Consider the following 23,501-nt stretch of genomic DNA (forward strand, 5'->3'; position numbering starts at 1 on the left):
ACAGTATCGTTTCATGATCTTTTTAGTTTAATACACAATATTAGTACTTTCTGGGCTAAAATTTTACTTCCCTGGTACCAGTTTAACCCCAGTAGACGACTTAACAGGAGGGCTGTTAACCTTGGCAAAAATTTAAGTCTTTGCACTGCGAGGCACCGTGTGTGTGGTTTCTGTGGAAACTTTTGATCTTTTTGAACTAAAAACAACTTTCTAGGAAATCTGATAATTATGTAGCAGGTGGGCTGAGCAACAAGTAAATCCGTAATTATGTGGAAAACATTATGTCCGCATAGTTGCACAACGCCGATGAGCATGGCACCACTGAACCCCAGAGTTTTAGCGCGCACTGGTTGATATTGCAGTAAGCCACTTCTCGACCTTGGAAGAATGAAAAAGCGCGTCAGCCCTACCAAGAATGAAGATCTCTTCTGAAGCACCTCTCTCCACGGTAATCGTGAAAAAGAGGGAACGGCGAGGTGCCTTTTTCAGCACTAGCTGTGCGCTGAAAGGGTTAATTTTGCTCAGTGAGTGTCTGTTTCGTTTCCCAGTCCTCACTCGCAGGTGTTTTTCCACCTTTGCCACACCCAGGAGCTGCAGCGGACATCTCCACACAGACACGCTCAGCGCTTCTCTGGCAGAAGTGTCCCTTCCAGGCTTCCATCGAGTGAACATGGGCAAAGATGAGGACGTCTGGGACTACTACTTCAGGGCCTTGATGTTTCGAGAGAAGCCGAGGGATGAGTGGTCCCTGCTGTGGGAGAACCGCACTTCCGCCGGAAGTGACTGGAAGTGGTGCCATCAGCAGGCCTTTGGCAGGTGAGACAGACACAGGAGTCACCAGTGCTGACTGAGGTAGCTCTATACATCTATAACATCCGTTTCCATTCACAAACATTCTCTAGATATTTTCCCTTCCTTGTTTGCACACCTGACTACAAACCACAGAGTGTTTGGAGTAAGTGAGTGTGCAGAGTGGGTGAAAAAAGGCCCAAAGGGAGACAAGCTTTTGGGGGTTGAGGATAGAGGTGGGCGAGCCAGAGAGACAGCTCATGGGAAGGTGTATGAGTCGAAATACGACCTGAGGCCACATCCACACCAAAAAAAAAAAAAAACAGCAGCATGAGAACCATACATTTTTTTTTTTTTAAGTGACAGTAGGTTGTGCAAAATTAGCAGTCACGCCGGGCTGGCCTAGCTATTTATCCTTCACTCTTTACCGTTCTATCTCTTTCTCTAATCCCCCCCACCCCCACACACTATTCTCACCATCTTCCTGCTGGGAGAGCCTTTGGTCTTTGTGAGTATTTTTTTTTTTTAGTTTTAATACAATGCTGGCTTTCACAGCTCTTGAAAACCAGGATTGTGTTAAAACTATGAAACACGACACTTGCACATTGTCTGTGGGTCGGAGATGCCACAAGACAACGCTCCAGTTGTAACAGGATGATGACGTCACATCCTGTGACAACTGTGACCCTCCCTCACAGGGAGTGGCCGGGCTCAGTTCAGCTCGTCAAGGGTCCAAGTGACCCCAGGGCTGAGGCACAGACCGCCACCTGGCTCGAGCCCGGCTCGAGCTTTCAGCGCGCGCCCTCATCAAGTTTAGGAGAAAGCAGCTGATACTCACATTGAAAAAATGCTATTTATGGGTAAAAAAAAATGGGAATACGTAAAAAGTTCAGATATAACTTTTAGGCAGACGCCCCACCAGAGAAACTGTAGGGCTCAAACAGTACACCAAGAAAGCCATGATTTCCGACTTGTACTACTGACAGTTAAAGTTATTTTATTTCTAGAACCAAACCTGGTGCAGGTAAGTTAAATAAATGATTTGCAAACCCACCTTATCCCTCCGCTATCCTTCTCTATCCAAACAACTGACTAATGTCCACCACTCAAATTATTTTCAAATTTTACTTTACTAATTCACCACTAATCCATTAGGGGTTCTGGAGTGGCGTGCTACTTGCCAAAAAAGGCACTTTAACACCCCATCAGGGGTAACAAGTGCTATATAAATGCAAACCTTTTTCCCTCTTCTATCTTTCTCCTATCCTTCTGAATCGAAATGACTGACTAACATGTCCACCACTCAAATGACATTACTGTCATATTTCACTACAGCGACTCAACACTAATCCGTTATGGGTTCCAGAGTAGCGTACTACTCGCCGAAAAAGCGCTTCCATGCCTCATTACGGATAGTAAGCGCTATATAAATGCAATTACAATACAACACAATACTGTTTGAAATCCCCCAAAAGTGAGGAAATAATCGAAACAGAGCTGGAAATCGATGATGTGTAGGTAGTTTTGGGAATCAAAACGCAGCCACGAAAATCTGTATTTTGCAGCAGGGCGAGCCGGTTTTGTTATCCGAGGTAGGCTTGAGTGGAATTTTAATTCCACTATTGGAACTGGAAAAATTTGGCGACTCCGCGTTACTCTGTAGGTAGTGTTACCCCCAAATTCAGCCAGTCACTGCATGGTGGAATTGTTTTCCAGTTCAAGCAACGCAATGACAACAGGAAGAACATGAGGCTCCAGAATGGGTGCTGGTGAGCGCGAGCGGACTTTGGCGCCCCCTAGTGTGATTTCTGACGGCACGAGAACTTCTGATGGGATTTTATAACGCGGGCGGCCTCAGTCAGAGGGGTGCTCCCCAAGAATAATTTCTACTCAGAGGGCAGTAAAATCTATTCGAAAATACTCTGGTGCCATTCGGGCTGATTTTTCTGACAGAGCGGTATACCGGCACTAAATTGCAGCGCGGACGGCACAACATGCATTTCCAGCTCCTCTGCAGTACTCTGCGGAATCTGGAGGAGTTTTTATGTAAGAGTGGAATTCACCGGAGTGAAATGATGTGTCTTCTGCCCAGCAGCGGTGCGTCCATTGGGGCGTAGGGGCGTAGCCCCACCAGCCACCATGGACGCATCGCGGCCGCCGGCCGCAATTAAATACATTGAATACTAGCAATCAGCCGCCGGCGGGAATTGTGTAGGGGTGTGGCCTGCTGCAGCTTGAGTGACAGTCCACACTCAGGCTGCAGCAGACCGTAGGGCACAGTTTCGTGGGGAACTTATAGTGCGCATGCTTGGGAAAGTTGAAGACTTTCACAAGCATGCGCACTGTAAATTCCCCAGCGGGACCCAGGGGTGCTTGTTTGGTGCCACAGCCCGGGTTTTCTAAGGGCGAAAGGGCGAGCAGCAAATGTGCCTCGCTAGCCAATCCAGGCGCTACATGCAGACCCAGGATTGGCTGGTGGCACACTGGCTCAGGCTCAGCACTGCATGGCCAATCAGTGCGTGACTTCACTGTGAAGCTATGCAGTGATTGGTCATTCTGGATTTGCGCTGTGACGTTTGCCTGGCTGGTTGTTGCACAGCACTCACGGGATCTCGCCAGACCTGACTGCGGGGATAAGTGTGGTGAGTAGTAATTGTCCTACGGGTTCCGACATTAATGTGGCAGATAAGCGCACTGCATCTTGATAAATATTTGTTTTATGGGCGCTAACAGTGTGGCTTCTCCTAAGTTGTGATGACGTCGTTTGGCTCGGGCCTTTGGGGATTATGCACCCGTTTTTGGAATGGGTGGATGTTGCCGAATTTACCAGGACAGTACATTGAAAAACATAATTGGAGTGTATGCCATGACGGGCGGCAGCTTCCTTTTTCATTGCCGGCCTGCCGCCTGTCAAGTATAGTTGAGTCCTGAGAGGTAGCTGTGCAGGTCAGTGTGCCAACTGATTTATTTTAGCTAGGCTGTTTGTATGCTTGTTTGGTCTGGAGCTCCGGTTTTTGCTGGTGATGTTCACATGAAACAAAAACTGTGCCTGAAGTAATTCTTATAAATGCTGTCGCCTGTACCTTTTTCATTGCCGGCCTGCCACCTGTCAAGTATAGTCGAGTCCTGAGAGGTAGCTGTGCAGGTCAGTGTGCCAACTGATTTATTTTAGCTAGGCTGTTTGTATGCCTGTTTGGTCTGGAGCTCCGGTTTTTGCTGGTGATGTTCACATGAAACAAAAACTGTGCCTGAAGTAATTCTTATAAATGCTGTCGCCTGTACCTTGCTAAACACAGTATAGTGAAGTGCCCGAGGCGAGGTGGAGTGACCCCTCACAGTGTACTGCGTGGAGGTGGTCGAGCAGGCCGCATGGTGTCGGATACTTTTATGGCGCACAAATGGCTCTCCCCTCCCAGCATCTGTAAGGAAGGCAGTGGGGGTGGTGCCCAAGTGAGACAGTGGGGATCACAAACTCAGCTTATATATTAGCGAAAAAGGCAGGAGCAGAAGACTCAAAGGGGAGCAGTCATTAAAAGAAGGAACACCAGGAAAGGAGCATTCACCTCATGGGAGCACTGTTTTCTATCTGCATGACGTGTTTTCTACTGACTGTTTGCTGAGAGGTAAGTCAGTTCTCACTTGTAACCTATAGGCAAACTAGATTCCCGTTATAGTCCATTAAATTAAACACGAAACATGGCAGAGCATGTGGTGTTTCCGTCAGAGCTGCAGACTTTGGAACTCGGGAACCAGGTTCAAGTCTGGGCATTGGCTCAATATCCTGTGAATATGGGCAAATTACTTAATCTTACTGTTCCTAAAAAACAAATCTGACCATCTATATTATAACTGGTACTCATGTAAAGGGCTCCAAAGCACACTATAAAACTGCAACAAAAAGAAATGAACAGGATTCCAATTTGCACCTCTCAAACCAATTGATGACATCTTTGTTGTGCAGAGGTCATTTACTTGCAGCATTTTAGCAATGGTGTAATTTAGAAAATATTTAGTAACCCCAGAAGGCATGCCTTCATCTGATTCAGTTGTACAATATCTGTGACGTATTATACTTGCAGAGTACAGTTAAACTCTAAGATATGAAGGAATTTTTTTCACAATTAGTTGGTACCATTACGATTTATACAAACATGTTTTAATTTGTATGACACGCATATTTGAAGGCACTCTCATATGTAATAATGAACATAAAGAAGGCTCTGTGAAATAAACACTTTGTCTAGGATAACACAAGTTAGTGATACAGAGAAGCTGGGATTTGTCACAGCTTTACCAGGTTCTCACTGAACAATTTGATCACTAGATGGGTATCTCATTCTGAAATTGCATATTAATGCTTTGTCTTTAATTCTCAAAGGATGAGATTAGAGCATAGGTAATACTGCCTGCTGCTCAACCATGCTCAATGCTACTTTGGGTGTACGAAGCTTTCCCACACACCCCTGATTCCCTCACAATCCCTGAATCTGGGGCCTGGCTGCAGGGACACACAGCGTCCAGGCAGCACCCTCATGTATGTAGCTTTCTCACCCCCCGCATCCATTAAAAAAAACCTGAACCTGGGGCTTGACTGCAGTGATGCACTGCTTCCAGGCAACACGTTTATTTAAGGGCAGTAGGTTAGTTTTGCAGCAGTTTTAAGATCTTCTTAGAGTTTCTAGTTGCTCAAAGGGGTGTAATATCTGATATTTATATATTTTTCCCTCTTCTTCATTGCTTGATTTTGCAAGCAAGAAAGTGTCACTCATAGTTGTTGAATGTCACTCATTATAACATTGAAATTCTGAAAATGTCACACATAAGCAATCTTAAACCTTGGCAGCTATGAATTCTATTTTCTGCGTCTGCCCACTTCTCCAGCTCTCTTTTCCAGATCTCTGTTCTTAGTCCCCTTGTAGCCCTCCAATTATTCGTAATTTCTCTCTTCGCTATTAATACTCGTGTTAAGTCTTGAAACCTCCCGGCAAAACTTTGTCTTGGCTGTGTGTTTATCAACCAGCGTAGTATGCAGTGTCCCAGCATATGTGGCAGCCTAGGCCTCTCGCCATTTTCTATTAGACCTTGAGTTTCCCGTTTCGACAAAGGTGTGACATTCTGGTGCTAGATGTGGGACACCACCATGTCGTCATTTCAATCTAGAGAGAATATATTGGATGTTAGTCTCTTTCCTTTAATGAAATTGTGTAAGGGGGGGCTTTAAAGCCGTTGCAACACATCCGGAGTACTGATGCAAATGATAACATTGATAATGCTCGAAGGGAGAACAGATAACCTCAGTGCAGCACGGTCGGTGTATACAGGCTGGGAAAGTTAGAATTAATGAGTGCACATATATTTCAGAGCTGCAAAGTGCAACACTTGAATCCAGCGGGTCATAGACAGGAGAATGTATAGCCTAAACTGGGAGAATTTCTTGTTTCACACCCTGACACTTGGCACAGGGACAGTCCATAAATCGTCTGATCATAAAGTACCAGAAGTGGTACTTCCTTTACCATGATACCACGATGGAGAAGAAAATTCCACCAACAGATTTCCCTCTCCAATTAACATTTCGAACGTGTATCAGATGATTATCCATTACCACCCAACGCAAAATCTAGCCCTTAGGCTGCTAGATAACAATGGAAATAAAGTAGTATGTGTGAAGTACGGTCCATGAAACTCTTGCCACCTGTCTCCCTCCTTTATTCTTTCCACCCTTTGCTTTGAAAATCTTTCTCTTCTCTCTGTTCACCCGCGCTATTCTTTTGCACATGGCGAACCTGCATGCCTTGGAGAATTGTGCGTTAAAGGGGTATCTGGGAATCAGAGTATTCATAAAGAGCGGGGGGAGGGGCTTGTTTTGCTGGCAAAAGTCCGGGATCGAAGGTGGCACGCTGGCATAACCATTGGAAGACTCCCTCCATGTATGCTGTTATGTCTTTGTAGGGTCTGGTTGAGGGTAGATAAGGGGGCATTCGGGGTCAGTGTGTGCTGCAGGTACACTTGAGTCCCCGGTGGCATACTGTGGCTGTCTACAGAACTGGGGGGAGGAGGGTGCGGAGACAGAGAGAGAGAGATGGTGAGCAGCCATTGAGAGAACGGGGTCTGTGTGTACACCCTGGGAAATATAAAAACCCTCCCAGCAGGTAATAAAACAAGCCAAAAACTTTCTTACACTCTGACCTGTCAGATTAGCCCCCCGGGCACTGCCTGATTGCCCCTTAGGCCAGTCCAACCCTGGGCAGCAGGGAAAGTGTGAACATGGACAGTGTGGGTGAGGACACACTAGGGCATCGTATATCTGTATAGAGGAGAGTGTAGATGCGGGCAGACAGGCGTGGCCTACACGTCCCTGCGGGAAGCATGTTCTAGTGTGGCCTCACACGAAGCATGTGTGCATTCAAGGGTAGTGACTGAGTGCATACAGCGAGTGTGTTTGTACAAGGAAAGTGAGTCTGTGCATATATTAAGCGTGGGTGCCTATATGCAATAAAAGTCAGTGTGCACGTGCAGAGTTTGTCTACCTACATTAAAGAGTGTGCTGTGCTTGTGCTTACTGCCATAGTGTGTGGCTGTGTGCGGGCACATAAAGGGAGCTTGGCATGGGCATGATCGTCGTGGTATTGTTTTAACAATCAGCCCAGTCTTATCAGATTGGTGTCAGACCGCACATTTACACATTTAGTTAAGGTTGGTTTGAAACATAGTACAGCTCTTTGTCGCCCTGACTTCTCTCTATTATCCAGCAATGTTGATAGATGCTGAGCTGTCTTCATTAACATCATTTCACTCTCACCCCTACCGTCTCTCTATCAGCACTCCCTTTAAAATTGAGTTGAATGTCATTATCACACTTCTGTAAAGCCATCTTTGTTCCTTTCTGCCACACTGTATATCAGCAGTCACTGAGTTGGTTTTTAATCATATCACATTACTTCATTGGGGTTTCTTCTCGTTCACTGTTGGGTTGGCTTTTGATAGTCTTATACCGCCCTCTTTCCCCCCTCTTTTCTCTGGTGTGGTCCATCGGCAGCTGTTGGGTCAGCTTTTGATCGTGTCTTGTGTGGTCCTCCGTGCTCCCACTCTTCTCTGGATTGGTTCATTGACCGCTGTTGGGTAGGGTGTGTTGATTGAAAGACGGTGCAGAGCTCACTGGACTTTAAGGGCAGACACTGTACCCTCCTTTTGCACTCGCAAGTGTTTTTCTGCACATAGCGGCCACCCACATACAGCCACCCACCCATACACAGAGCCACCTACACAGCCACCTACACACACACAGAGCCACCTACACACACACACACTGAGCCACGCACACAACCACAGAGCCACGCACACAACCACAGAGCCACGCACACAACCACAGAGCCACGCACACAGCCAGACAGAGCCACGCACACAGCCAGACAGAGCCACACACACAGCCAGACAGAGCCACACACACAGCCAGACAGAGCCACACACACAGAGCCCAACACACACAGAGCCCAACACACACAGAGCCCCACACACACACAGAGCCCCACACACACACAGAGCCCCACACACACACAGAGCCCCACACACACACAGAGCCCCACACACACACAGAGCCCCACACACACACAGAGCCCCACACACACACAGAGCCCCACACACACACAGAGCCCCACACACACACAGAGGCCCACACACACACAGAGCCCCACACACACACAGAGCCCCACACACACACACAGAGCCCCACACACACACAGAGCCCCACACACACACACAGAGCCCCACACACACACACAGAGCCCCACACACACACACAGAGCCCCACACACACACACAGAGCCCCACACACACACACAGAGCCCTTCTCACACACACAGCCCCCCACACACACACAGCCCCCCACACACACATAGAGCCCCCCACACACATAGAGCCCCCCACACATAGAGCCCCCCACACACATAGAGCCCCCCACACACACAGAGCCCCCCACACAGAGCCCCCCACACACACACAGAGCCCCCCCCCACACACACACACGCAGAGCCCCACACACACAGAGAGCCACACACAGGGAACAGGGGGCAGGAAAGCAAGCACAACGAGGGAACAGGGGGCAGGAAAGCAAGCACAACGAGGGAACAGGGGGCAGGAAAGCAAGCACAACGAGGGGGCCGTATTTTTGGGACAAGGCCACGACATATGAAGTAGATCACCTATGTTAACTTATCACAATCTCCCCAGCGCAGCGAGGCGCACTAGCACTAGGGTATTATTTGTAGAGTTTTGCCAGATGTATATACCAGTCCTACAGTAATTTAAAATGTGTTTCTTTGCTAGAAAAGTGTGGAGTGCCTCGTTTGCTCCCACCTTAGGTGTGAATATTGTTGATCTGAGATTTTCATGAAAGTCTTATAGTCTGAATTCAGCACCTGAGCGTAATAGGACAGAATGTATGAAGCTCTGTGGTTATACTGAATAAGCAGCTACCTATGTTAAGCCATCTATGAATGTAATAACTGCACTTCCACAATTGCTTTATTAACCTTCCTGCTTCCTCAAATTTGCTTGAAAATGCACGATTTTTCTTCTTTTTTTTCAAAATTTTCTTGGGGGGGGTAATCCCCCCAAACCCCCCTTTTGGGGTTCAGGCTCGCTCGCTGCGCTCGCTCGCTACGGTGCTGTATGCAAATCACTTTGCGCCCCACCACTTTCAAATCTCACCCACCGCCCCTGCTTCTGCCCACCCCTAATCCCAAGTGAGCGGCACACAAATTTGGCAATTTTCTCAGAAATAAATATCAGCTTTTGATGATTTGTTTTTTCCGGAATGGCCAGCAGGTGGCACTTTCATAAGCCATCATGCGTCTTCATTGTTTTGTTTATGCCAATGTTTTAAAGCACACCAGTACCCGTATACAAACGAACGGAACCGTAACCTGCAGCTACGATAGCAAAAAAGCACTGATAAGTTTCATTAAAATTGATATGTAAGAAAATACATAATTGATTTTAAAATATAATAACACTAGATCGCCCGCTGTGAACAGAGTGCACGGACTCGAGGTGCAGTGAGCAGTATTTGTTTATTTATTTACAAGCACGCTTGGATGGGGATGATGGCGACCGTCACCGGCCGGCGGGGCAGCCCCCAGGCCTCCAGGCACTGCCGCCTCTCACTGTAGCTGTGCTGCCCCTCAGCAGCGCCTCGGCCTCCGGGGCGTCGCCTGTGTGCAGCGCCAGGAGCCGGCAGACGCGGCCCGGGAGTCTGATGGTGACGGCTCCGGGGGCGCTGGTCCTCTCGGCTTCCAGGAGGGCGCGGAGCGGGGCCCGGACGGCCCGTAGGGCCTCCGCATCTGGCGGGTTGAGGCACACGTTGAGGTAGAAGCAGACTCGGCTGGGGGGCTCCGCCAGGACCAGGTCCAGGGTCTGCTGCTCTTCCAGTGGCGGCCCCGCAGCAGCTCGTCCATCTCCTCCAGGAGCAGGTGGGGGCAGTGGCGGCCCCGCAGCCCCTCCAGCTCCTCCAGGAGCGCCTGGCTGAAGCCGCCCGGGGTGGCCAGCAGCGCCTGGAGCCGACGCTCTCTCACCGCGGCCTGCTGCCGGTGCCACAGCACCAGCTCGAAGTGGGGCGGGTCCAGGCACTCCAGCAGGCTCCCGGCCACGGCCTGCGGGGCGGCGGGGGGCAGCGGGTCGAGGTCATAGGCCTCCAGGAGCAGCGGGGTGACCTGCTGGGGGGGGGGGGCGGGCAGGCCGAGGACGGCCTTCAGGAGCTGGGCGTCGGGGCGCTGCAGGGCCTCGGCTCTGGGCAGCAGGTCCCCCCAGAGGCGGCGCAGCACCCGCCCGCAGGCCTCCTCCAGGAGGCGTCCGAGGAAGACCCTCACGGCCCCGGGGTCGGCAGGCATGGAGGGGGGGGGGGGGCGCTCCGCCCATCCACAGCAGCACGAGCGGGCCTGGAGCAAGAGCAGGGTCCAGGGAGGGGAGGCCGGGGAGCCCAGGCAGGGTCCAGGGGGCTCAGGCGCAGGGTCCAGCGGGGCCTGGAGAGCAGCAGAGTCGGGGTCCACACGCACAGTAGCACCGCGGAGCCACAATCAGGGTCAGCTGCGTTCGGGCCGGGCCGGCCCTTTATGTACCTGAAGAGTAACCGCTCACACCTGAGGCGGCTGGCTTTTTTTGAGTGAGAGAACTTAATTTTCCCCGTAAAAGTGAAGCTCATGGCAGAAGTGGGCAACATCTTCAAGGGGAGAGAGGAGAGGAGGTGGCCTAACGGCTAGGGCGCTGGACCTCGGACCTGGGGAACTGGGCTCGAGTCTCGGTAATGTTGCTCAAACATCCTGTGATTCTGTTTAAATCACTTAATCTCCTCGAGCCTAACAAAAATGAATGTAACGGAACTGGTGATATGTAAAGCGCTCTGATACCCGGTTCGGTTGTGGTCGACTTCCCGCTAAGTAAAACTCTGCAAAAAAAAAAACAAGCATTTGCAATATGTTAAAGTTTTAGCTATTGGTGTTGCATTATTTAGCAATGCCAATAGCTCAAACTTTAATCATGCGAGCAAATGCTTGTTGGTATTGGTGAAAGGATTTGCCAACCACTCACACTGCCCCAGGCCACACTCCTCCACAGAGAGAAACTTCAGCACTCTAAAGGCCCATTCAAACCTTGCCCTCTCTGCAAATTCCGCTATTCGTCATGGGGTGAGGTAGTGGTGGGGGAGGTGGCGGTCGGAAATTATAAGGACCTTGGTGACCATTAAAAGGTCTGCAGGAGCGAACAGCAATGGAAGTAGCCAGGCGGATGCCATGGACACTATCATTAAACTATAACAGAATTAAGCAAACCTGAGAGGCAAGAAGGGCTGGTATGGAGTCCGTCACATAAGACTGACTCTGTAGCAGCCCTACTGTTTTGTCTACAGACTACTGAGGAATGTATGCTGACCTTCATGGCCACAGGTTCGAATCCCAAAGCCTAGCCTTTCATCCTTCCAAAGTCGATAAAATGCATGTCCTTCAATAGGGTAACAGTTGGTAAATTGGTAAATGCCCCAATGAGTAAAGGCGCGCTTCCAAATACAAGCCAACTTGATAGTTCTACATTAATTCCATCTGCAGAAAGTCCTTGCGAAATGCCGGACATGAAATTTCAGTAGAGATAAAAAAATATATAGTATCTTCCTATGCTCCTCTTGAGAAGCGACGTATGTGGCATTCACAGCTCTCGCGCAGTGTAAACCTCTAGCAAAGCGCTGCTTTTAGTCAGACAGACAGACAGACAGCAAGCGCCAATTAACTCAGCCTTCAAGTACAACTACCAATAGCGGGGCGTTTTAAAATCAGCCTCACTTCCCTTTCCATCACTTAGGGGAGATGCATTCCAGGAAAGGAAACCAGGGGCAGGAAGAACTTGGACACACCATCATTTGTTATGTACATTTGGAAAGGATGACAACCTTCAAGCTGTTCCCAGATGAAGTTTGAAAACAAATTCCCTGGACATACGCTCCTGATGTACGTGGCGAGAAAGGAATCACTTCGACTCTCTTCGAGCATCTTACTGGGTTTGTACTGTCTCACAGCAGGGGTCGGAGTGGGAGGGGGGAGGGGAGGGGGACTCGCCGGGTCACCTTGTTTTAACAACATGAGTTTCCAGTCTTGGAAACACTCAGTGCCCAGTAGCATTGACGTCACTGCTGTCGCTGCATTGCTGTGATACTGTTGGCTGATGGGGCTCATTCTTGCAATGTTATTGGTTCGAGCCATTATTAAAGCACAGGCTGAGCTTTCCCTTCTAAACAATGCTAAACCCCCATATGGCTGCAGCTCTGCAGACATCTGCTTTTGTGTGATGATGCCTAAGGCTGCGCCGGAAGTGCATTGGCTGCAATACTACGTCACGCGCGGACAAGTGACTCCTTTTATTAGACCACTAGCAGCCCGCCCCGGCGTCGCCCGGGGCAGAAGGGGGCTGGGGGCAGCATCGCAGCAGGAGAGGCGCAGCAGAGCGGCCGGGAGCAGCAGAGCGTACTTACAGTGTTTCCTTGCTGCCGTTTTCTTGGTCCTGGCCGCTTCTGCCCACGCTCGTGTTCGCTGGTTCTCCGCGCTCGTTTTCTTGGTCCTGGCCGCTTCTGCCGACTCTCCTGTCCGCTCTTACTCTGCGCTCCTGGGCATGTCGACGCTCCTCTACGCGCTCTGGACCTTGGAGGGTGTCGCTTCTGCTGTTTCTCCGCGCTAGTTTTCTTGGTCCTGGCCGCTTCTGCCCACGCTCGTGTCCGCTGGTTCTCCGCGCTCGTTTTCTTGGTCCTGGCCGCTTCTGCCGACTCTCCTGTCCGCTCTTACTCTGCGCTCCTGGGCATGTCGACGCTCCTCTACGCGCTCTGGACCTTGGAGGGTGTCGCTTCTGCTGTTTCTCCGCGCTAGTTTTCTTGGTCCTAGCCGCTTCTGCCCACGCTCGTGTCCGCTGGTTCTCCGCGCTCGTTTTCTTGGTCCTGGCCGCTTCTGCCGACTCTCCTGTCCGCTCTTACTCTGCGCTCCATGGGCATGTCGACGCTCCTCTACGCGCTCTGGACCTTGGAGGGTGTTGCTTCCGCTGTTTCTTCGCGCTAGTTTTCTTGGTCCTGGCCGCTTCTGCCGACTCTTCTGTCTGCTCTTACTCTGCGCTCCCCTGGGCCTGTAAACGCTCCTCTACTCGCTCCGGACCTTGGAGGGTGTTGCTTCCGCTGTTTCTCTGCGCTAGTTTTCTTGGTCCTGGCCGCTTCTGCCGACTCTCCTGTCCGCTCTTACTCTGCGCTCCCCTGGGCATGTCGACGCTCCTCTACGCGCTCCCAACCTTGGAGGGTGTCGCTTCCGCTGTTTCTCCGCGCTCGTTTTCTTGGTCCTGGCCGCTTCTGCCGACTCTCCTGTTCGCTCTTACTCTGCGCTCCCCTGGGCATGTCGACGCTCCTCTACGCGCTCCGAACCTTGGAGGGTGTCGCTTCCGCTGTTTCTCCGCGCTCGTTTTCTTGGTCCTGGCCGCTTCTGCCGACTCTCCTGTCTGCTCTTACTCTGCGCTCCCCTGGGCATGTCAACGCTCCTCTATGCGCTCCAGACCTTGGAGGGTGTCGCTTCCTTTCTCCTGTCCGCTCCTCGCAGGGTGTTGCTTCCGGCTTCCGCGCTCCCCTGTGATGTCAGCACGCATCAGCACGCACGTCGTTAGCTGGCGCTACTTCTAAGGGACTACTTTCCCTTAAAAATTACGTTTCCCTTCTAACATATATATATTTTGTTTTTATATAGCCTATGTCCTTCTGCTTGCCTGACGTTTTCAAAGATGTATTGGGTGTTTGGATTGGTGGTGTACTTTTCGAGTTTACCTGGCTCAAAGGACACAGTTCTCTCTTTATAATAGTAGTATAGATATATAAAAACTTTAAAAAAAAATCAGTTAAAGTATAAGTTTTGGATAAGATGTATAATATTATCATCTATATTATTAGAGATATTTCATCACCAAGAAAGTTAAAGATATTATTTAGGACATTAGAGATATGTGTATTCATTTAAGCACGGCAATTCTGTTGCTTTGCTTGATAATCGATTACAATTACTTTATATCATCTAAAAATACTTTTTTAGAGATTTCTTCTTGTATGTGCTGTTTTAAGATCATTCATAAAAGAGGAAGAAGGCCAGCTTGTGTTTATTACTGGTTTTAGCAGGTGTGATATGAAAATAATGATAAGAATACGTGCCAGGCAAGAAACATAGTGGAACCCAATTTTGTAACCTCGTCATTTACCGCTCATCTGAACACATCATTATTAAAATAATCTCTGACTGCAGGTAGACTGGTTGTAAGACAGACTATCATGCACAAAAATATAGAGGATCTATAGAAAAGGGAACCAGGCGCTTTGAGGTCTAGCACACATACTCTTTGTGTCAATTAGGTATCAGAAAAGGGTGTGCAGTTCCTTGAACACAACAGTTAGAGTCTATAGCTTCCAGGAAGGGGACTATGCTCCAATAAGACCAAGGGCCTTCACACACCCTGAAGGTGTCATGCTTCATCATTGGGCTTGCTCCTCGTCGGGCCGGTGCTGCAATACCCGAAGGGTACCCACTAGAGTCTCTTTGCCGGGAATCTTTTCGTAGCTGTCAGGTGAAGTGGGGTGTGTGGGCTTGAGTGGGATGTGTAGGGTGGTGGTGAAGTGATAGGCTAAAATAGGTGTTGTGATGCTCTGAGACACAATATTTTAATGGAGTAGTTCATTACCCTATGTTAAAATATTTTTGTGCTGGCTTCTAATATGTTGGTCCTGGCAAAATTAATAAAAAGTTATGTTTTCACGCTGGTGTCATACGCTGATGACACTCAGCTGATAGTGTGGGTAACTCATGCAGTGGATGTCATGGCGGCGGAATTCTCCAAGTGCACCTCAGCTTTGATGACCTGGATGAATTCTAATTTTGTAAAACTGAATACTGACAAAACTGAAGTTTTAGAGTTTGGTCACAAAACCCCGATCTGGAATCAGCTTTGGTGGCCATCTTCAGCTGGGATCTGCTCAGTACCAGTAAATAAAGCTAGGAATCTTGGCTTTATGTTTGACAAAACTCTGGCCTGGGCTGTTCATATCACTCAAGTATCATCTGCTTACTTTTATTATGTTGAAGCGCTAGAGAAAGATCCTCCCGTTCATTCCTCTATCTTTGAGGAAAACAGTTATAATTGCCACAATTCTCTCCAGAATTGATTATGGCAATGCCCTGTATCTGGGAGCGGGTGCCGCACAATTGGGAAAACTGCAATCAATTCAGAATGCGGCAGCCAGAGTGTTGCTTAATCCACCGAAACATCATCCCACATCAAATGCGTTAAAACAACTCCATTGGCTCCCCGTACGTCGGCGCGTTGAGTTTAAATCACTCTGCCTGGTTCATAAAGCTTTGTTCGGTGGAGAGGCAGAGGATGTGCGGTCCCTGTTTTCCCGCTACACACCAATGCGTGCTCTGGGGTCTGCCAGTCTTGGGTTATTCAAACTTCCCAAGATAAAAAGAGCAAGGTGGGGAGGAAAACGCTTTACCTTCCTAGCAGCTAAAATGGAATTCACTCCCTGTTCATTTGAGAATGATATCCAACCGACTGCTGTTCAGGAGGGAAATTAAAACCTGGATTTTCGCGCAGCGCTTATCCTGTATTTATGGTGTCTGTTCACTTCTCTTTAGCGCCAAGACGCCTCGGCATTAGTGCTCTCTATAAATATTTTTCAGTCAGTCAGTATGGTCCTACTTAGTAAAGTGAGTATGAAAATAGTGGACACTCTGGTGAAGGTAAACAGTCACACAGGGAATCAAAGGATAATATTATGTACCTTCGATAACTATTAAATAAACCTGGAACGCAAAAAATAGACATACATGACATGGAAGCAGATTATGCTCACAACAAGAAGACAGATTAATTATATATGGCATGCGAGCAAATTGATAACTGCATACCCCACGTAACATGATACAAAATACCACCATCTGTACGTAGCTCAGTGATTGTGATTCTCATAACATGGGCTAAGTACAACATCATTGTCACTTACCCGGTTCGGGTAGTAACTACAGCCCCATGAGGAAATGGCAGAGAGGAACGCTTATTAGCATCCTAGGTAGAAAAGGTTCAGAGCTAAAACCATTCTGCTCAGCGTGTCCTACCGCAAATTAAGAAGTGTTCTCGTGGTTCGGTCCTCATACTTACTCAAACGCTTTGTGGCATCAGCCCTCAGACCTACCCACAAGCCACCCACATTGCAGCTCCCTCCTTACATTTTCCTCTCTGCATCTTCTTCGTTCAGTGTTCCCAGTAGTTCTACATTCGACACACGCATGACTTGTACATGTACACCATTGGCACCATCTTGAGTTTGACAATAGATGCATCCACGCTTCAAAGATACTGTGTATCGGTGAAATTAATCCGTTGGACAGCTATCCCATTTACGGATCCCATTGAGTGTCACTTGCTGTGCTCCCGATTTCACATGCTACATCCTGTTCAACGGTGTTGTAGCTTGAGCTCACGCGCCTTCCAAAGGTACTGGGTGTCAGCAAAAATATTCCGTCAGGCAACTGGGTTTTTTGAAAATACTTTGGCGTGTCACTTGCAGTTTTCTGCACACCATCTTGGCAGCGTTCCAGGATTTTGGTGGTACGCACTCCTTCTTCATCACGGTGACACGCACACCAAACATAACAGGTTTGAAAGGTTTCTGAGATTTTTATTTATATTGTTTTTCTTTTTCCTTCTTCTCCTCATTACAACTTTAATTCTCTCACTTCTTGTTATTATTACATTGTGCATCATACAGGTATTGGCATCAGGTGGTTGTCTAAATTTTACTCCACTCAACCTTCCTCTGGTGAAAATGCACTCATGTGGCAAGAATGGAAAGGGTATTTTTTAAACTATATCTCTACTCTGGATGAAGATGATGATTTCACCCCTGAAAAGAAGAAGAGCGTTTTGTTACACTCCTTAGGACCCATTGGGTAAAGGTATCATATCGTATTGTGTAGAACCCACAGGATGGTGGCTATGTTCTCTTACGCGCTATGGAAGATCTTGATGTGTATTATGCCCCTATTGTTTGTGTGGGCATTGATAGATATAAATTCTACCAACGAAAGCAACAAAAAAACAAAACTGTAGAGGAATACGTTTCTTCCCTAAAAAATTTAGCATTAACCTGACGTTTTGGGTTTTACATGATGAGCTCATCAGAGACCAAATAGTTATGCATGCAGCTAATTCCAGCATAGAAGAGATTCTATGGGTGAACGGTGAATCACCTCTTCAGGATATAGTAGAAATTGTTAAACGTGCAGAACTTACAGGGAGATGTGCTAACACTGTTTTAGCTGACACCAAGAAAACAAGTGAGTCAGAGGACTTACAGGAGAGTAAGCATGTTGTGAATAAAATCAAGTCTAGCAAGAAATGTGATAGTGCACGACACAAGAAGCCAAAACCTACATACAAAAAGAAAGAATCTCGGTATAGTAGTGAGATCCAGTGTTACAGATACGGTTTTTCATGACATTTTGCCAATGAAATATAAATGTCCAGCTTGGAATCAAAGACGTTCAGGGTCCGGAATCATGGGTCATTTTCAAAAGGTCTGCAAGAAAAAGAATAGATACACAGCAGTTATGTTTTTAGAAGAAAACTCTGATTCTGAATGTGAAGACAGTGAAAGGGATCACACCAACATGCATGTTTTAAGTGTGGATTCTGAGCATGCTGTACTGAAATGTCCTAAGAGATAGGAAAAAACCTAAGTGTGATATTAGTCAAAAATCAATAACATTAGTCAGCAGCTGCCGTCATATCGTACTGAGTCTATATTATGAGGTGACATGAGCGGTGAAAGATGCAAAAAGGAGGATAAAGTGCAACCCCTTTACACAAATCTGTGCATCAAAAAGATAGGTATCATCTAATCCTATCCTGTTTCCTTTCTGTCTGCATACCACCAAGGAAGAAGAAAAGAAAAGTTTTTTTCTTTTATAACAACAGACCATAATCTCCTATAAAGAAATATAATAAAAATACAGATACCAATATGAACCCTGATGTTTAGACCTGAAATGTGCAGTCCCCAATGCAGGTCAGCCTAAATGTATGTGCATTTCCTCATCTTGATTGAGTCCTGTTGGATGGTGACTGTTTAACAATATGATGTATGCAGATTCCAATCTCTGCAGGGCACGTTCTCTGTCCCCGCCTCATTTGTCTAGTATTATCCTGTCAATTTAAAAAATGAAATTCCACCAGTTTCCCGTGAATGAAGTTGTTGCTAATCTCGCAACAATATATAAACATGTACACAAATTGCAATAAATAATGTTAAACAAACATTACATAAACTCTGTTTTCTGTAAGGGCTTAAATTATAAATCTCACTCCATCCAAATAAACCGAAGGGTGGGTTTTGGACTTCAGAGGGATAATATTTACTATTACCACTCCAGTCTAATAAACAGTAGAGAAAGTGTTAGACTCCGAAAGGGTTACATTCACTATTTTCACTCCAGTCCAAGCAATAGTAGACAAAATGTTGGGCTTTGGCGGGACTACAAAGAGCCTTCCACCTCTTTATCCTTTTATACAAAACATGTAAATGCCTAATATCATATTAAAAGAATTAGAGTATAAACAGAAAAATACGTATTACAAAGTATTAAACAAATTAAAAAATACATTTAAAAAAATCAAATGTATTGCAAATTAATAACCAAAACATTTAGTTTGAAATACAAAACATTAATATGTATTTTACAGAGATTACAATTAAAATACTTAATTCGAATTAATGAATAATTAAAAATGAAATAAAGTTCTTAATATGTCCACCATAAAATAATTATCGATGTATCCATTAAACATGATAAACAATTAACTAAAAATATATTATAATTTCGATCACTTTGATAACTTCCAACCCTATTCACCTACAGAACCTACTAAAATATAAATACCTAACAGAAATAGGAGCATTTAAATATACTCTAAAGATTTATAAAATAATATGTAAATAAAACAAGTAAGAAATAAAATAAAAAATAAAACATTTTACATAAATGATACATTACACCAATAATTACAAGCAATATACAATCATTTAAAATTTAATTCACTTCCCATCTTATTCCCCTACAAAATCAGCAACCCACTTCCAAAACCAACATAATCGACAAACAATTTAAATATAAATTATAAATAAAAAATGAAACTTAAGTAAATGAAAAACAAATAAATAAATAACAATGTCTTCACAACTATATTTATGCAAACCATTCTAAATGAAACAATTAAAACAATATTATTTTCCACAATAAAAAATATTCTTGACAATGATACTGTGTGACACCATATTTTGTACTAAAGATATTCTGTATATTTCGGTATTGTGACTCAATATTTTGTGTGATCACCAGGTTGTTTACAGATCATAGCTCTAGAAACTTAGTGCCCTGAGCCAACCAACTGTCCCTGTCATTGACCTGAATATTAAAAAACACAACAAATTGAAACTTAGCATGCCTATGATGCAGACAGGGTACGAAGATCCAACGGTGCAGTATATTTCTCATCAGGGGAAAGAAATTGAAGAGTATTAAAGGGATGTGTAAGTGGTACAGAGTATTTATAGATTGGGAGAGTGCAGACTCTGCACTGTATGTCATTACGCTTTGCGCTATTGCTCTTTCAGGACCAGGTAACTTGTTCTACCTTTTCCACCCGCAGGTTCTGCTGCTCTCGCTGCGGCCACATCTGGGCATCGGCACATGTAACGATCTTTTTCCAAATGAAACTGGAAAAGCAGGGAAGACGAGGGACTGTGATAATGAATATCTTGGGGCAGAAGTGTAACAGCTGCAGCACAGGAATTTATGAAGAACCAGAGTTTACTGAGGAGAACATCAGCATCATCTTAAACAACCTGCTGATCTCCATTCGGAAGTTTTGCTACGGCGAGTATGTGAATGACGAGCCGCAACCCACCTTGGTGTATGGAAGCCTCCATGGGCCACACCAGCCTGAGAACTGTGAGGCCTGCCAGCTGGGGATCTGTCCTTGGACTACAAGTGGCAAGAGGTCTTCTGGGAAGACATCTCCTGCCAAGGGATATTCTGTGAAGTTCACCAAAGAGTCGGCTCTGCCCGTTAGTATCCCCATTCCTGAGTCTAACACCGAAAAGCACAAAGACCAGTCTGTTTGTGACTGGTCTTGTTGGTACGAGTGCTGTGGCTGTTGCTTTTGCTGTCTGCTTCTTGCTATACTGTTGACAATATTAATTTGGTACATATTAAAGTAGAAAACATGGGCCTCATTTACCATGGCCTTCTTTGGATAACAACAGACCCATGTAAATTAGTCTGATGTACTCCTGACTTCAATTTTTCTGGATTTATGAAGTTTTAATTCGTTCTTGAACCGCGGAGAGTAGAGTTAGGACTGTCTTAAGCTATGGGAGAACATGAGTAAAATCAGGCACATGTTTTCTTTTTATTGATTAACAGAAATCGGTTTGTATGTTTTTTCTTGGCCTGAAGGATGGATGGCATAATACGGAGCTACCTTAAAATTCAACTCCGGATAATTCTCAAGTTCAATGCAAAGGCTACAAAGCACTGCAAACAAGACAGTGCCAAGCTACTCAGGGTGTTGTCAGTTTGTTGCCACTTATTTCCAGCACTGTGAATCTGATGGCACTTTGACTGGTGCACCATGGATGTTTTTGGCCATGCCTATATCAAATTTTCATAGTATAGATGGCTATCAATGGTGGAATGTCCACTCTTCGATGGCAACTGAATGCATTGCCGCTGGCTGGCACTAATAATAGCATTGGCAATTTATTGGCACATGATTTTGGTTGGAATTCATTTGGGACAGAGCCATGTCTTGGTGGCGATGGTCTCTGCAGTTCTTTTTGTGACAGCATCATTGTCTTAGCCAATGGTACAGTATGCTGTGATTTGCCCATACAGCGTCTGAAAATGTTGTGGGGCAAATTTACAAGCCCCTTGCGGCAAGTTTGCGTCACTTTTTCCACGTGAAAAGTGATTCAAAAGTGGCGCAAGGGGCTTCTAAATCTGCCCCTGTGTGTCTAATTTAGATTTTCTTGTTTTAAAAAAAAACTGTCCTATTCTTTTCAAAAGGACGTGGGTAAATTAGATTGCAAAATAAACTAAGAGTGGCATCCGTTCTCAAGCAAATGTATTGAATGCCTTTACATGCAATTTTATAATGATATTAAATTGTCATGTTGTTTTAACCAATGGACCAGTAGTCTGTGCTTTAAAGTTTCATCTCCTGCCAGATATTGGTTATTAAAAATTTTTTTGAAAAAATTTTAAACTGTGGAAATGTCCTCTGCAGCGCGGTTGTAGAATTTACTCAAACAACAATTTAATTTTAAATAATGTGTGTTACAAAAAGGATTTTGTGTCGTTTGATTATCTAAGGAAGGAATATCATGTGTACCAGGGTGATTTTTTTAAGTATCTTCAGATACGAAGTTTTTGTGGCCACAAACTTGCAAAACAGATGATATTGCTGGGGAAAATAGGGATAGTTGAAGCCATAAAGGGACAGCATAAAATAGGATCTTTGTATCAGTTGCTTCTGGAGAAGGTGGAAGACGATTTAGAGGATAGGGCACTTAAATGGCAAAGCAAGCTGAATGTTGAACAAGTCAATTTAGATAGAAGTATGGAGATGGCGGGGAATGTGTTACTTAATGGGTCAATGATTATCCAACATTCTATGTCAGTTTTTGAATTATATTATACGCCAAATAAACTGGCTAAATGGACTCAACGCGTGGGACGAACTGCAGTCACTGTAACCTACACACAGCGGACGCTGCCCGTATGTTTTATAGATGCCCTAGGTTATCGCAATTTATTGCGGATATGGAGTGTTATTTAAGGAGTAGTTTGAGTATTTCTGTTAAATTAACAGCTCCTTTGGTTATTTGTGGGTGCAATGAAAGTACAACGTATTAGGGTTCTGCATTTGAGGAAGGATTCATTTTTATTTGCATGTCGGCATATCGTTCTTGCATCACATCCCAATGGCTGGATGAAGACCCACCAAATTTTATTACATGGCAAACTAAATTACTGTCTATGTACCATCTTGATATAGCATTATATAAAATCAAGGGCATTAAGAAGAAAACGTATGGGCTTAAAATATGGTCTCCGTTAGCTAATTGGTTGGGCTAGTAAGGAAAATTGGGGTGAAATTAATGTATATGATATTTCTTTTATTTTTCTCTTCCTTGTCCTCTAAATGCTGTTACTCTAAGAATCTATGACCTGATGTAATGGATAAGATACTGTTTAATGCTCAACGGTATTATGGCAAAAAGTGCTTTTGTTCTTTACTGTCTGTATGCTGTCATAAAACTCAATAAATAAAAAAAAATAAAAAAAATCACAAAATAGAAAAACAGTTTAACAGTTTAACAGTAACAATAATGGAACACCCCCACTGCAAAAACATCTTGCAAAATGATCCAGTGGTGAAGAGCCTAATTTAAGGTTATATTTAAGGCATAAAACGCTCTAAAACAAATGTGAACATGATTGGCTAAATATAGCATGTCGAAAAATAGAGCAAATCTTCAACTACTTTAGTATTTAGAGAATGTTGTACAATATTTTTCTCACCGAATACCTACTGACAGTAGTTTATGCCTGACTCAGGTTTACAAGTAGTGCACACATTTCACGCATTTTTACCCACATACATTTTGCCTGGTGATACTTGAAGAAATTAGCGTTGACAAAGAGTGAAATAATCAGAGATTGGAAGCCCAGAACTGGAAAGTGTGAGGTGGTACCATGTTAGTTCTCAGCCAGAAGTGGGAAACCAGAGAACAGGCGGTGGTAATCAGGATTTGCAGAGGGCTGCTGCTTTACCCGTGAGGGCCTCGAGGCGCTGTGGAATCTCAGTTTGGAAATCTGTATAAACCTGTTTGTGATAATATATTGTTTAATTCTCTGTGAAACAGTTTATTTTTCTGTCTAGAAATCTATACTAATCTATCAAACATTATTAAACACCACTGTAAATATGACACTTGCTTTCAATATTACTTTAATAAAGTTTCTGAAATTCATCATGCATTTGAAAATAAGAGATGAGTTGTGTGATAGTGGTGTGGATGTCAGTGAATGAAC

At 45.4% G+C, this 23,501-nt stretch overlaps 1 protein-coding gene across 2 annotated transcripts; it reads left to right on the top strand.

Moving 5' to 3' along the window:
* The first annotated feature begins 559 nt into the window (after positions 1–559).
* LOC147684215 (receptor-transporting protein 3-like) lies at positions 560–23,458 on the top strand. Of its 2 annotated transcripts, XR_015300985.1 has the most exons (3): positions 589–816; positions 20,053–21,313; positions 21,393–23,458. XR_015300985.1 is itself a non-coding variant. In XM_086944615.1 (2 exons), the coding sequence occupies exons 1-2, from the start codon at positions 671–673 to the stop codon at positions 20,621–20,623; spliced, it is 717 nt and encodes a 238-aa protein (XP_086800741.1). In that variant the 5' UTR covers positions 560–670; the 3' UTR covers positions 20,624–23,458. The 2 variants fall into 2 exon arrangements, 1 of the variants encoding a protein (XP_086800741.1); XM_086944615.1 differs by having other exon boundaries at positions 560–816; positions 20,053–23,458.
* Positions 23,459–23,501: the final 43 nt, after the last annotated feature.

The sequence above is a fragment of the Lissotriton vulgaris genome, chromosome 11 (assembly GCF_964263255.1).
Source record: "Lissotriton vulgaris chromosome 11, aLisVul1.2, whole genome shotgun sequence".
NCBI classification, from domain to species: Eukaryota; Metazoa; Chordata; class Amphibia; order Caudata; family Salamandridae; genus Lissotriton; species Lissotriton vulgaris.

Coding starts and splice junctions, on each gene's coding strand:
- LOC147684215 (XM_086944615.1), top strand. CDS start 671: ATGGGCAAAGATGAGGACGTCTGGGACTACTACTTCAGGGCCTTGATG. Junction 817..20,052: donor CATCAGCAGGCCTTTGGCAG/GTGAGACAGACA, acceptor TTCCACCCGCAG/GTTCTGCTGCTCTCGCTGCG.